The 13,004-nt window shown below is 33.6% G+C and overlaps 1 protein-coding gene across 2 annotated transcripts in view; it reads right to left on the bottom strand.

Annotated features, from left to right (window-relative positions):
• Window positions 1-367: 367 nt before the first annotated feature.
• LOC106460145 (acyl-CoA desaturase-like) overlaps window positions 368-13,004 on the bottom strand; it is a 23,604-nt gene continuing 10,967 nt past the window's right edge. For both annotated transcript variants that reach the window (XM_013919829.2, XM_013919828.2), the window contains exons 2-5: window positions 6,355-6,538; window positions 5,456-5,586; window positions 1,971-2,176; window positions 368-1,276 (exon numbers count right to left, since the gene is read on the bottom strand). In XM_013919829.2, coding sequence (XP_013775283.1) covers window positions 808-1,276; window positions 1,971-2,176; window positions 5,456-5,586; window positions 6,355-6,535 — 987 coding nt within the window. In that variant the 5' untranslated portion in view covers window positions 6,536-6,538 and the 3' untranslated portion in view covers window positions 368-807. The remainder of the gene's footprint in view (window positions 1,277-1,970; window positions 2,177-5,455; window positions 5,587-6,354; window positions 6,539-13,004) is intronic.

The following is a 13,004-nucleotide window of genomic DNA, read 5'->3' as shown; positions in this document are numbered from 1 at the left end:
TACGATTTCAATTATACTAATGATTGAAACTTTACTATCGCTTTTGTATGGCGAGTGAAAAAAAAACCCAATTAAAACGTTTGAACCTAGTTTATACTTAAAATTAGAACACAGTTTCTATTAGAGCGAGAACCAGAAATAATGAGTTTTATTCAACTAGTAAACACCGGAGCTTACGAGGAACAGTAAGCTAAGAGAAGAAAGAGAACCTTTTGCTTCCCTACCATATTCATTTTGTATAGCTGGGTGAATTTTATGTGTGAGACGTGTTTAAACATCCAGAAAAATTTGTCAATTTTCTGAGGAAATTGTTTCGTATTCAAATTTTATTCTTTAATAACAACTCATTTTTTTTTGGACATGGTTGTTTGCAGATAATGTTATTTATCACAGGTACAATTCCTGTTAACGTTAATAGACTAAGCAATAAAAATACAAAACAAACAAACTGAAAACCACTCCTCCAAAACTGGGACACAGCCTTTCAAGGATTAATTCCTTTACCCTCAGTCACTTTTAGTGCTAACAGCTCACTGATCGTAAATGTGGAGATTTAATATTCTACAAGATGATGACAGGTTCGCCTTTAAGCTGGTTGTTTAACATCATCATCACAATAATCTTCTAGATTCCAAGTTATAAAAAAATAATGAACGAGTATTTTATCATAGTATGTTGTTACAGCTGTGTCATAACATTGTAAATATCATTATTGTATAAATATTAACATTTACTTATTTTTTTATCCTTTCTGCTGCTTACAAAAATGAATTACATAATAATATTAGATGTTCCTGGCACAATTCACTAGTGCTGTTTCATTTTCTGAAGCTCTTCAACAGATGGCCCGAATGTCGTTGTTCCATCACCAGTTTTTAGTTTTGTTTTTTCCACAACTTCTTTCGGTACACTTTTTAGATCGTAAGCCTGTCCAAGGATAGCCATAAAGTCGATGAACATGCAAGTGAAATTACGATTCCAGCCATACTCGCTGGTGGCGTAATCATGAGGAAAGGTGTGGTGATAATTATGGAACCCTTCTCCTAGAGCCCACCACGTCACGTAAATGTTTTCAACTGCGGTCATGAAACGATTATAAGGCTTGTTTCCTCGCCAGTGGGCAGCACTGTTGATGAGCCACGTGAAATGAAGTGTTACGACGTAGCGGAGAATACCATTAGTTATGAAGGCGAACCATATTCTCTCATTCCAGAAATACACGGGGATGAAAGTGGGTATAAAGAAACCACAAAAAAAGGCTAGGGGTACGTAGAACCTGTTCATTAAAAAACGTTTATTAGAAGTGTGTGAACTTGAATATAAAGTTATCTAGTGCCAAAATGACGAGTAAAAAATAACAAACTTTCTACAATTTATCAGTTGTGAATTACATTAAAAGTGTGTGTGCTATCCTTTTCTACTTCTTCAATTTCAGAATTTTTGTTTAATTTCAGTATTTTATTTAAGTTATTCGTCGTTACTTAGCTACTTTTAACATGCCTAATAACATCTCCTATCCAAATACTGTACTTAACGAACTTAATTACGTTGCTATATTTATACACTACACATTTAGTTTAGGTACTGTACATCAAAATCACATCTTTGGGAGCTTGAAATAGTTTTTAACTGAAAGGTCGAGAAGGAAACGGTACCACTTAGTAACGACTCCATTACATAGAATTACTGATACTCCAGCTGTGAGTTAATTGAAACGGAAGTTCAACAAAAAGACACGAATTGAATTAATCCTGGAGAAGAAACGTTATGACAAAATTCATAGAAACAGAGTCATACTACATCTCAAGGAGATGTGCCAATCAGAACTTGGTATATGAAATTTGCAAAAAAAAGAAAATAATAATAATAAAAATGGAGGTATACAACTGAGTCGATAAAAAAACCAGAAGTTGAAGTTTTGAAGATGTTGAACGTGCAGGTGTAGTATAGTTTTCATGTGCAAAACTTACCTTCGTTGAAAGCGTATGACAGGATCCTCAAGCAGATCGCTGCAGTCAACCGTCTTTCCCTTTGTGATCACATCAGGGTGTTTCTTCTTCATCAGCCATCCCATGTGAGCGAAGAAGAATCCTCGATTAATGTCGTGGGGATCACCGGTGGTTTCCGAGAACTTGTGGTGAACCCGGTGGTCACGTGACCATTCATAAATATCGTTCTATGTGAATATTTAATCGTGATGTTAATGTTAGATACATACACAGATTATAAATAAATATATATATATATATATATATATATACATATATAAAGAGAGTTTACTTGATCTAGGAACAGAAACAGTCTTGGAAATAATTATGGAAACAGCGAAAAAAAATGAAAATGAGAATAAAATGCTTATATTATGGGATTGTTTCCCCTCTGCTATATGAAAAATAACTGTACCAACGCAAAGTCACGTATTGAAAGTTTACACTGAGATTGGCTAATCAGACAGGGCTACATCAAATATAATCCATGTAAAAAATACAGTTAGTCATACTATTCCGGGCACTAGTATGGTGTATGCACTCGTGGCTCCCTTATCAGAACTGCAATCTTAGAATTGTGTTGGTGAAGGATACTACACGCAACAAACCGGGGTGAAAGTTTATGTTTTAGCAGGAGTTGTTTGGGAACACTTGAAAGGGGTATGTGAAACTAGCAAGCAGTCGAGGTAGAAAGGCCAAATCCTTCAAACGGGATGTTAAATAACTCAGAAAATGTTCTTAACATGAGAAAAGACAGTTCAGTACAGATCTCTCCTTTGATTTAAATATAAGTACAAATGTACGTGTTGCCTCCAGAACGGTAAGATACAATATATATTAGCATAAAGCGACGTCAGTGGAAGTGAAGCTGCTCAGAAAACATTGCTTAGTACAGATAACCAAACCAAAAGGCTGAAATTGGCATCAGACTTCAAACTAGAGGATAATCAAAACTGAAGAAAAGTGTTGTTTATAAGTTAATCCAATTTCAAAATGTTTAGAAACATTCAATGCTATTTTGTTCTATGGCAAAGGGGAACCCGATATCACGGTCAGAATGAAATATGTTACAAGTGTGCTCTACGTCTCAGTCATTGGTGATTGATGGCTAAACAGAACTTATGGTACCCAGACTGCTGACAGGTACAAACATATTATTATCTGTAATACCAGTTCCTCGGGAACAATGTTTGTTAGACAGGGTTTCACCTTAGAGCAAAAAAATGAACCCAAGCATGCAGCAAATGTAATGAAACATTCAAAAGAACATTCACAACCATGGCTTGGCCTCCACAAAGTTCCGATATGAATATTTTTAAGCCTGTAAAGGCTTAAATAGAAACTAAAAGTATCAAATGGCATCCAAATCACTTGGTTGAATCGTGGGGAGTAATAATAAACGCTTGGAAAAATATCTACAATCATACATTGATAAACTTATGGTAGCTTAAAACAAGGTGTTTAAAGTAAATACAAAATACTAGTAATTACTGAAATTATTTGCTCTTCTTTTGTATTTTCTGTAACAATTTATTTTAGTTTATCTATAATAATAAAAGGGGCGTGTCTGTGTGTGTATGTAATCGCCATAGCTCCAAGAAGAAAGAACCTAGAAACCTGAAAATTTGCACCCATACTGAGTGGACCCTGAGGGTTTGCACCTGGGTATTATTACTTATCTATGTGAATGCGCTCATGCGCGTCTTTTTAACAAGGAAAATTAGCGAGAAACCACATAGAAAAGAAGTGGTTCCTTATATTGCAAATAAAAATCACAGCCAGACAGACACGCTCTTTTATTATAAACGTGTAGCTCGTCAAAAAGGACGAGGCAAGTACTACCACCCCATAGCATACCCTGTAGTATATCAGTTAAATTAACTACTTCTAATATATGGAAAAGCCAGTGCGTTTTGGCAAGAATGCGTTTCAACAATGGCTTTATGTCATGTTGCTTAGCTACAAAAGTATAACCTGATATTGTTGTTAGTCTATGTACTGAAAGTATAAAATTAATTGTATAAACAACAAAACTGGAAAAATATTTGTTGATTTCTTAATTTAGAGTCTCCGTTGATTAAAGTGGTTTGTTTTTAATCAAAAACGTTGGTGATATAAGAGAAAATACTTTAATTCAGAAACAATTTAAGATTAAAATTGGATCGATATTTTTACTTTCATGATAAATTTTATGCACTTGGCTCTAGGCTAGGTTATCTCACACTATGTCTTTACTTCAGACTTATTTATTAATTTATTTAAATCATAAAATAATTTACTACATTTACAATGTTTCACAGCCCCCTTGCACCCCCGTCACTAAAGGGGAAAATCGTAATGTATGCCAAAATTAAAACAGAAAGCCTGCGATTCATTCGCATAAACCAAACGAAGCTCCGAGTTGACGACTATGTCCACCTGCGGGATGCTAAAATAGTTCAGAATACGCACACTGACATAGTAATCTAGAATATATTAACCTAATAACCCGAGCGAAGCCAGGTAGTTTCGCTAGTTTTTAATAATGTAAAAATATATGCAGAATTAAATACCATAGCTCACACTAATTTCACCTTGGTAATCTTGCATAACAAAACTTTAACAGTAATTACTCTATGATTGGCATAATTACCATCGATGATAGCCTGTCTGTGTTAAGGGAAATGATATAGTTTCGTGTATACTGCTGTCACGCTTTTATAGAGACAGAGAATTAGTGGCAGGTACATGACGCAAACAAGTAGTTTATATGTGTCTTGTAGGTAAAGTTATATTCCATTCTTTCTTGAAAGTTAATTTAATTAATAGCGTTGATTGTAATATGTAATATATCAGGCTCGTATGCAGAATGTTTGAAAGGGGGGGTTCTAATTTATTAGATCATGCTAATGCTACGGAGGTCTCAGGCATTTCCTGAGAAAATTTGTAAAAAAAAGGTGCTGTGAGATTAAATCTAGAAGCAATTTTGCACGAAATATAGCTTAAACAATTGCATGGCTAGTCACATAAAATCCACAAACATCCAAAGCGTTAAATACCATAAGCAGCTGCGCTATAACTATATAAGCATATTTTTTTTTTTTACATCACAAAATAGGGGGTTCTGCTGAAAAAGTTACGTACGTGTATATGCCTATATATATATTACATTTATAAATATTATTTTGTATTATTTACTTTATATACAGATTTGCAACGAACCTAAATCTCCTAAGCTGTCCAAACCTCATAAGATATTATTAGGATTACGACCGAAAATATCGAAGATACTCAACTCATGAATCATTGCATTTCTTATTACATTATTTTTGATTTTTATCTATGAGTTAGCTCGCTTTGACAAGAAGTTATTGATAAATAATTTTCATATTACTCCCACAGTTATTTATATTCCAATGGTTACCATGTATGACAACACATTAGCTATGATATCGTAAGTGATAACATTTCCTTACTTGTTACCATACCTGACAAGCTAAGGAGTTAAATAGCATTAGAAGAATTCGAAGTGGAAGTTTTGCTTTGTAAGCCCGATGAGACCAGAGTCTATGAGCACCAGCGGTTGTTCCAAGACCAGAGCAAAAGGAGGAAACGACCCCTAAAACAAGATAAATTCAATTGTTTTCTTTCTTAGATTAACATATAGTTTTAAGTCTATGATTTTCTGAGAAATGACATTTTATTGTTCTGTTTCCTGCACAACATGTAATTACTTATAATCGTTACCTTGAAAAATAAAATAAATTATGTTTACAACAATGAAAGCAAAGTTTACGCTTAATTAATGATCAAATGAATTATTTTGTATTTTAAACAATCATTTTTCTAAGTCATTCCAAATTACTTATATACATCAGACTAAAAATGTCGTAAAACAAATAACAGTACAAAGTAAATGCATTAATAGTATTTAGAGTATAAATTTCACGTCATATAAACGAAATTACAAGTATACGAACACTTATTTTGTCAAAAGATGGTAGGACCATCGAGCTGGATTAACACTCTTCTAATTTGGTGAAATATATTTCTACAGTTACCAAGAGATGGCAGCAAATACGCTTACAATTCCATATTAATATTGTTAATTCACGGTACGTATATAGAATAAAAGTTAATCAATTCTGTCGTTTGAAACTTGAACTATGGGTAAAAATATGATACATGGTCGAAAAATAGCTGTTCTTTGGTAAATGTGAACACAAAATGAACGTAAGTCAAAGCCATGGACTATAACAAAAATATTTGAAAGCGAGCAATATCAGTAGTGAAAACCATTTTCTCGAGTTTCGTTAAACTAAACATTATATTCACGTATATATTTTATTGTTTAGTAGTTTGTTACCCATTCTATTATTTCACTTACCAAGTACCCACCCCTGCCATGTGGGTTGCGTCACAGCATAATATAACCCCACTATAGCTGTGGCGTGCAAGAAGATGAAGATGGTAATATTTGTCCAAACCAGGGGTAGGTTTTCTGGTTGTACCTTTTCTTTTGAAGTAGGTACTGTACTCGTCACTGCTTCTGGTGTCTTGGGAGCCATTTTCTGAAACAAACAAAACACGATTAAATAATCACAAAAATACTCGTTTACTGCACCAAGAAATCAACGAGTGGCAGCAATATACTAACAAATTCGTACTTTACTGATGGAAAACATCGACTCTGAAAAGAAATCAGATTCAGACACATGCAACTAGTAAGTACGTAACATTCCATAAGGACGTTGCATATATTAGTGACACATTAAAAACCAACGTACTTAACATTATCTAAGAACATTTGCATGTATTTGTAACACAAGCCTGTGAATTTAAACTTCATAAAAGTTGTTTTTGGTTTTAATAACGGATTTTCCACAATTCACCTACGCAGATTTCGTAAATAATATTATTTTTTTCTATCACGTAAGGTTTTTTTTTTAGAAATCTGAATTTAAAAAAAAGACTTATTTAGATCAAATTATTATTTCGTTTACAACAATGAATATTTTTATTATTATGTTTGTTAACAAAAATACAAACAAACTGAAGAAAAGGGAAGAACACTGATGCCAAACGAATATGCATCCTGATTTTTTTTTTGTGAAATCTACGTCTTTTAGTCTCAAAATTTCATGTATTGCGTTAAGACATTTTATGAAAAATCTATACGTGATACAGAAAATACCATTTTCGGATTCAGCGTACAAAAATTACTATTGAACATGTAAAAATTTCAAGTAAATAAAACCATCGCAGGCCTGTGTAATTAGTCAAAAATGTAGAAGTTTCAAAATGTTCAAGAGTCACCATACTCCTGGAGTACGATAAGCTTAAATAATGAAGATGAATTATTGATAAATGTTTACAATAATTTCACTGATTATTTAATGTAATTAAATCATGAATGTTCTTCCAAAAAATTACACGTACGTTTTTCCGTTATTTTTAATGGATCTTGATTGCCTTGAAGCAAAATACTGTCCTAAACAGCCAGTCGTTGATTATATTTTATTACTCACAGCAATACTTTGAAGACAACAATTATTACTATAACGTAAAGCTAACATGTAGAGTCGTCAACTTTTTGAAGGCCATAGATAAGCCTAAATAAAATGTTTTTAACTGCGTACCAGTTTAACGTTGAATATTATTTATGATTTTAACTTTACACACAAGTGCCAAAATACTATAACTATAATTATAGCTTAAAGCTTTTATTAACATACAAGCGAAATTGGAAGAATCTTCAAAGATTTCTTCAACTCACGAAACACGGAGTGCGGAACACAAAAATACAAAAACCAAAACCAAAACAAACAAACAAACAAACAACAACAACAAAAAAAAAACACGTAAATTTCCTTGTATTACGGATCTTTGTCAACAGTCTTAAAAAGCTATGTTAAGTTATACATTGGAAAAATATACATAGCACCATCTTAATTTAGTTTCAATCTTGATCAGGCACATCTCACTGATATTCCACGAAATTCACATCTCGATAGAATAATTACCTGAATCACGTCCTGCAAGAACTGGTTCATAAAAACGAAAATCCACGTGTAATCACAGTCCACTCACCAATTGACAGTAATCACAATATATAAAGTAATATAAACGAAAATCCAGGAGTAATAATACTACACTTACTAATTCCTAGTAATCACAGTCTACTTGTCAATTCATAGTAATCACAATATACTTACCAATTTATAGAAATTAAAATCAACGAATAATCACTGTGCACGAATTCATAGAAAAGCATATTCGGGAGTAATCACAATACATTTTGCTAACTTTTACAAACGAAAATCAACGCGTGATCACCGTGCACCAAATCATAGAAACGAAAATCCACGAATAATCACATTATACTTACCCATTCATAGAAACGTAAATCCACAAGTAATCACATTATACTTACCCATTCACAGAAACGTAAATCCACGAGTAATCACATTAGACTTACCCATTCATAGAAACGTAAATCCACGAGTAATCACATTATACTTACCCATTCACAGAAACGTAAATCCACGAGTAATCACATTAGACTTACCCATTCATAGAAACGTAAATCCACGAGTAATCACATTAGACTTACCCATTCACAGAAACGTAAATCCACGAGTAATCACATTATACTTACCCATTCACAGAAACGTAAATCCACAAGTAATCACGATACATTTGCTAATTATTAGAAATATAAATCTATGAGCAATCACAATATACTTGCCAATTAAACGAAAACGCACAATGCCACTTTAACTCTTCAAAAGCAACAATGTGCAGGTTTGTCTAATAAGTATGTTATATTAGATAGTCTCAGACTAAACATTTCTTTTATATAAAAAACATAGAATATCGAACTATTTAAGATGCAAAAGTGCTTGCTCTGATTTTGGACTTGATGTCTGAGTGTGAATCAGTGTAATATAGTAAAAAGTTTAAATGTGTTTCTTCTAAATAGTAAAATCTCTAAACACAAATAATAAATATTATTTATTTCAAATTTGTTTATTTGTTTGCTGGACGGTAACTCAAAGATCTAAACGACAAGGTCAGAGTCCGTTTGAGAACAAAGTCAAACTAGGCTATCTACTGTGTCTACCGAGTAAAGCCCCAGATTTTAGCGTTGTAAGTCTGTACACTTACCGCTGTCCCACTGCGGGATCCAGGTGAGAGACCCAGACGGTTCAGGCACAGCCTATCCTAAGTTTACCATAGGTAGTAAGTTTTTTTGTTGTTTTACTAAATTCTTCATTTGGTCCCTTATTATTTTTCCGAGAAGATTATATAATACGTCCACCATAAACCATTGCCAACAATAAGTCTAACACCATTGTCTTATGACAAATATAATTTATTATATTTACGTTTCGTCAGCAAAGACATTCACACCACAATATTTGTTATTTTAACAGATGGAATAGATAAATAGCATTCCGACCACTACTACGTTTGTATCTCGAGCGGCCTGAGGAGTTCTAGTTTTGAGCAAAATGCGTTGTCGGCAATGGATATGGCGGACATAACGTGTTTGAATACTGTTATTCACTCTTATTCTCGGAAAAAACCTTAAGGGAACGAAGAAGAAAATACGCCTAATATTAATGTCTTATGTCAAATATGACTAATTATAATTACACTTCGCCAGCAAAGGCTTCCATACCATAACAATGATACAAGCAACCAGTCGACATCACCCGCCACTTGAGTGGGCTATTCGTACCGAAAAAGCGAGATTAGCTGTCACTCTAATGACGTACCCACAGCTAAAAGTGAAAAACATGCTTTGTTGACTATGTCTCAAATGGGAAACCCCTAGATCCCCAGTCCAATACGCGAACTATAAAGCTGTGATCGGGCTATCACAATGAGCTTAAGGACCAGTTCCTCTTTTTTATTTGTGTTTACGATTTAACATTCGGACGGATTATGATGAGCTCCGTTTTCCAACAGTCACTTAGTTCATTTTTTCTGTTCAGATATTCGTAATATAAAACTATTGACAACACACTATAATATGACTGTAATTACGTACTATTCCAATAAAATACTCAACGCTATTATAAATACGATATCGCCTCGAAGGCGGCAAGCTTATCTTAACACAGAGGTATCACCAAATGTAAAGAAATCATTTAAAGATACATATACAATGCCCCAAGTGGTTCAGCAGGAAGTCTGAAGACGTCTGTCGCTAAAACCCGGGTTTCGATACTCGTGGTGGGCACAGCATGGATACTGTGTTATTATAATAGTATAATAATACTGATCTTATTGACATTGACATTGACAAAATGTCACAAACGCATTGGTTAAGCGTCCATTGTGCAACATGTCGCTTAACAACAAACAATCATATACAATTTGGTCGATAAAAGTTCAGTACCTGCTTTATGATTAGGCATATAGTATTCAAAAATACATCTATGTGGATAATATTTTGCTTGGTAATTGGGCCGTAGGCGCTTTGAATTAAATGCAGAGAAAGAAACAAATTTTATGTTAAAAGCTACGGTTTATAAATCAAAATCTGGCGAAGCATTAAAAGACCAATATGTCTAAATTTTGTGATCAAAATCAGGCGAACTGCAGCTATTGTCTTCCTTAATCTATGAATTTAGCCGAAGTTTATCGATTTCATTTATCAATAAATACTTCTACGAGCCCCCTGCTAACTTATAACGCTAGAAACTGCGTTTCGATACCCGTGGTGGGCAAAGCACGGATAGCCCATCGTGGAGCTTTGTATTTAACTTTAAACAAACAAACAATACTTCTGCGAGTGTTACAAACATTTTTTTCTTGAACTCCCATTGCATTACAAACAACTACATATGCATACTGACATATGTATATAGTGTACATACAAATACTACACCTCGATAACAAGTTGAATTATTTTTCTGTAATTAAATACGTGTATGTACGTATATAACAAGAACTTCATAACTTATTACAACGAGGAAGTTCAAACAATTAACTCCATATTTTGCATGCTTTGGAATAATGTATTTTTTTCCCTATCATGAGAAACAAAACCCTTGTTCAATCTGATGACAGTTCATAAATAACTGAAAACATTAGCTTGTCCAATTTGGTTTCACAATCAGAGACAAGTAAACATAATTTCAGATCTATCTTTTGTCTCCCACAAGCTACTGCTTAAGAGGCCTTTCATTCGGTACCAAAACTAATCAGTTGAGCTACACGATGAGAGACAAAAGTTTCTCTAAAACGTAACTGACGAATTATAAAATTGTACATAAGGTCTATTGGGCAGTGACTTGTGAAAGACAAAAGATTCCTCTGAAATGTTATTTTGATACGTCTCTAATTTTGAATCCGAAATGTACAAGATTAGAGGAATGTAAACAAAAAATAAAACAAAACAGCATCTGAAGTTTACATGATTTTTATGACAAATATTAGGCCTATTCAAAGATACGTTTACGTTGATTATATTCTGGTTGGTAATCAATCAATATGAGTTTTGAGATTTAAACATGTTTCACATATTGTTTTTCCATGATAAAACAAATGAAAAACAATAATCACCTTAACCAAGAGTGGTTGAATTTAGCCATTCGTAATACATTACTACCGTAGTATTTATATTTGGGAATTAAGATTTTCTTAGATGAGAAATAGGATGATCGCTTGACAAAGTTAATTTTGCCAGTGAATTCAAATGATATTCTCGTGGAAATTTATTTAGTGCTTCTCTATGCGCACAAATGGGAATGCAGGAGATGTCGCGAAAAACATTGTATACTGCCCTCTAACAAGGAAGGAGGAACTGAGCAATTCTGTCAAGTACAAACAATTTGGAACTTAAATATCACAGCAATTAGATGCTCATGAATACCTTGTGGCAGTCAAAAGCTGTAGTGTAATTAGACTTGTTAAAACGTTATCTTTGTAGGTGTGGGAGATAAGTTGTCTCATTGGATAGAAAACTGGATGAAGAAAGCAAAGGGTTGTTATAAACGGAGTTCAGTCAAACTTGATTAATGTCACAAGAATGGTACCTCAGGACTCAGTGTTAAGACCTTTGTTCTTCTTTATTTACGTCAATGACATAGATGAAGGAATGGTCAATAGATTATTTAAATTTGCTGATGATATTAAAGTTTTGTGTGTTGCTGGCTGCGAGGATGATGCTGTTGCTTTACAAAAGGACCTAGATTATTTCGTGAGTTGGGCAAATGAATGGAAAATCGCTTTTAGCTATAATAAATGCAAGATAATCCATGTGGGATATCACAATTTGAATTATAAGTATTATATTGATGGAGATAACTTTAAAATTGTTATGGAAGGATATCGGTGTTCTGGTTGATCCGTCTCTTAAGCCACACAAACAATGTGCTGTTGTCACTGGCAAATAAAATTTTTGATTATATCTACAGAAATATTGAATACAAGTCTAAAGAGAAGTACTGTGTCCAGTCTTGGGATCCTTACCTTAGAAAGAGCAATAAACTGTCAGAAAGGGTTAAAGAGAGGGAGGGCTATTGGAATGATACCTTGGATGGAGAGGTTGTTATACGAGGATAGGTAAATATCTGTGAATTTTTTCTTGAAAAAAAGAAGAGTTAGAGGGGGGGGATCTGACTGAGGTGTTTAACATTGTTAAAAGCATTGATAGTGTTGATACATCGTTATTATTTTTTTTTTCATACTCAGTGGTGAGAATAGTAAGACTATGAAACAAAAATAAAAATTTTGGCAGAGTAGAAGCCATCTTCAACTAATACAATTTTATTTTTCTAACAGGGTATTTGGTGTTTGAGATAGGCTGCCTTCATATGTGGTAGATGCAGTTAATTTGAGGGATTTTAAGGGAAGGTTTGAGTGATAAGGGCTGGATTTGAGTGTATTTTTATTTTAGAGCTTAGTATAGTGGATGGGACGGCATAGATGGACCAACAGGTCCATTGTTGTCCTTATATTAGGTCGTCAAGAAATTAATGTTGCGTTTTGAACACTTTCATTAACTACCTCCCAAAAAAAAAA

This window comes from Limulus polyphemus, unplaced genomic scaffold (assembly GCF_000517525.1).
Source record: "Limulus polyphemus unplaced genomic scaffold, Limulus_polyphemus-2.1.2 Scaffold717, whole genome shotgun sequence".
In the NCBI taxonomy this organism is placed as follows: Eukaryota; Metazoa; Arthropoda; class Merostomata; order Xiphosura; family Limulidae; genus Limulus; species Limulus polyphemus.
This window is presented reverse-complemented; position numbering and strand designations above follow the sequence as displayed.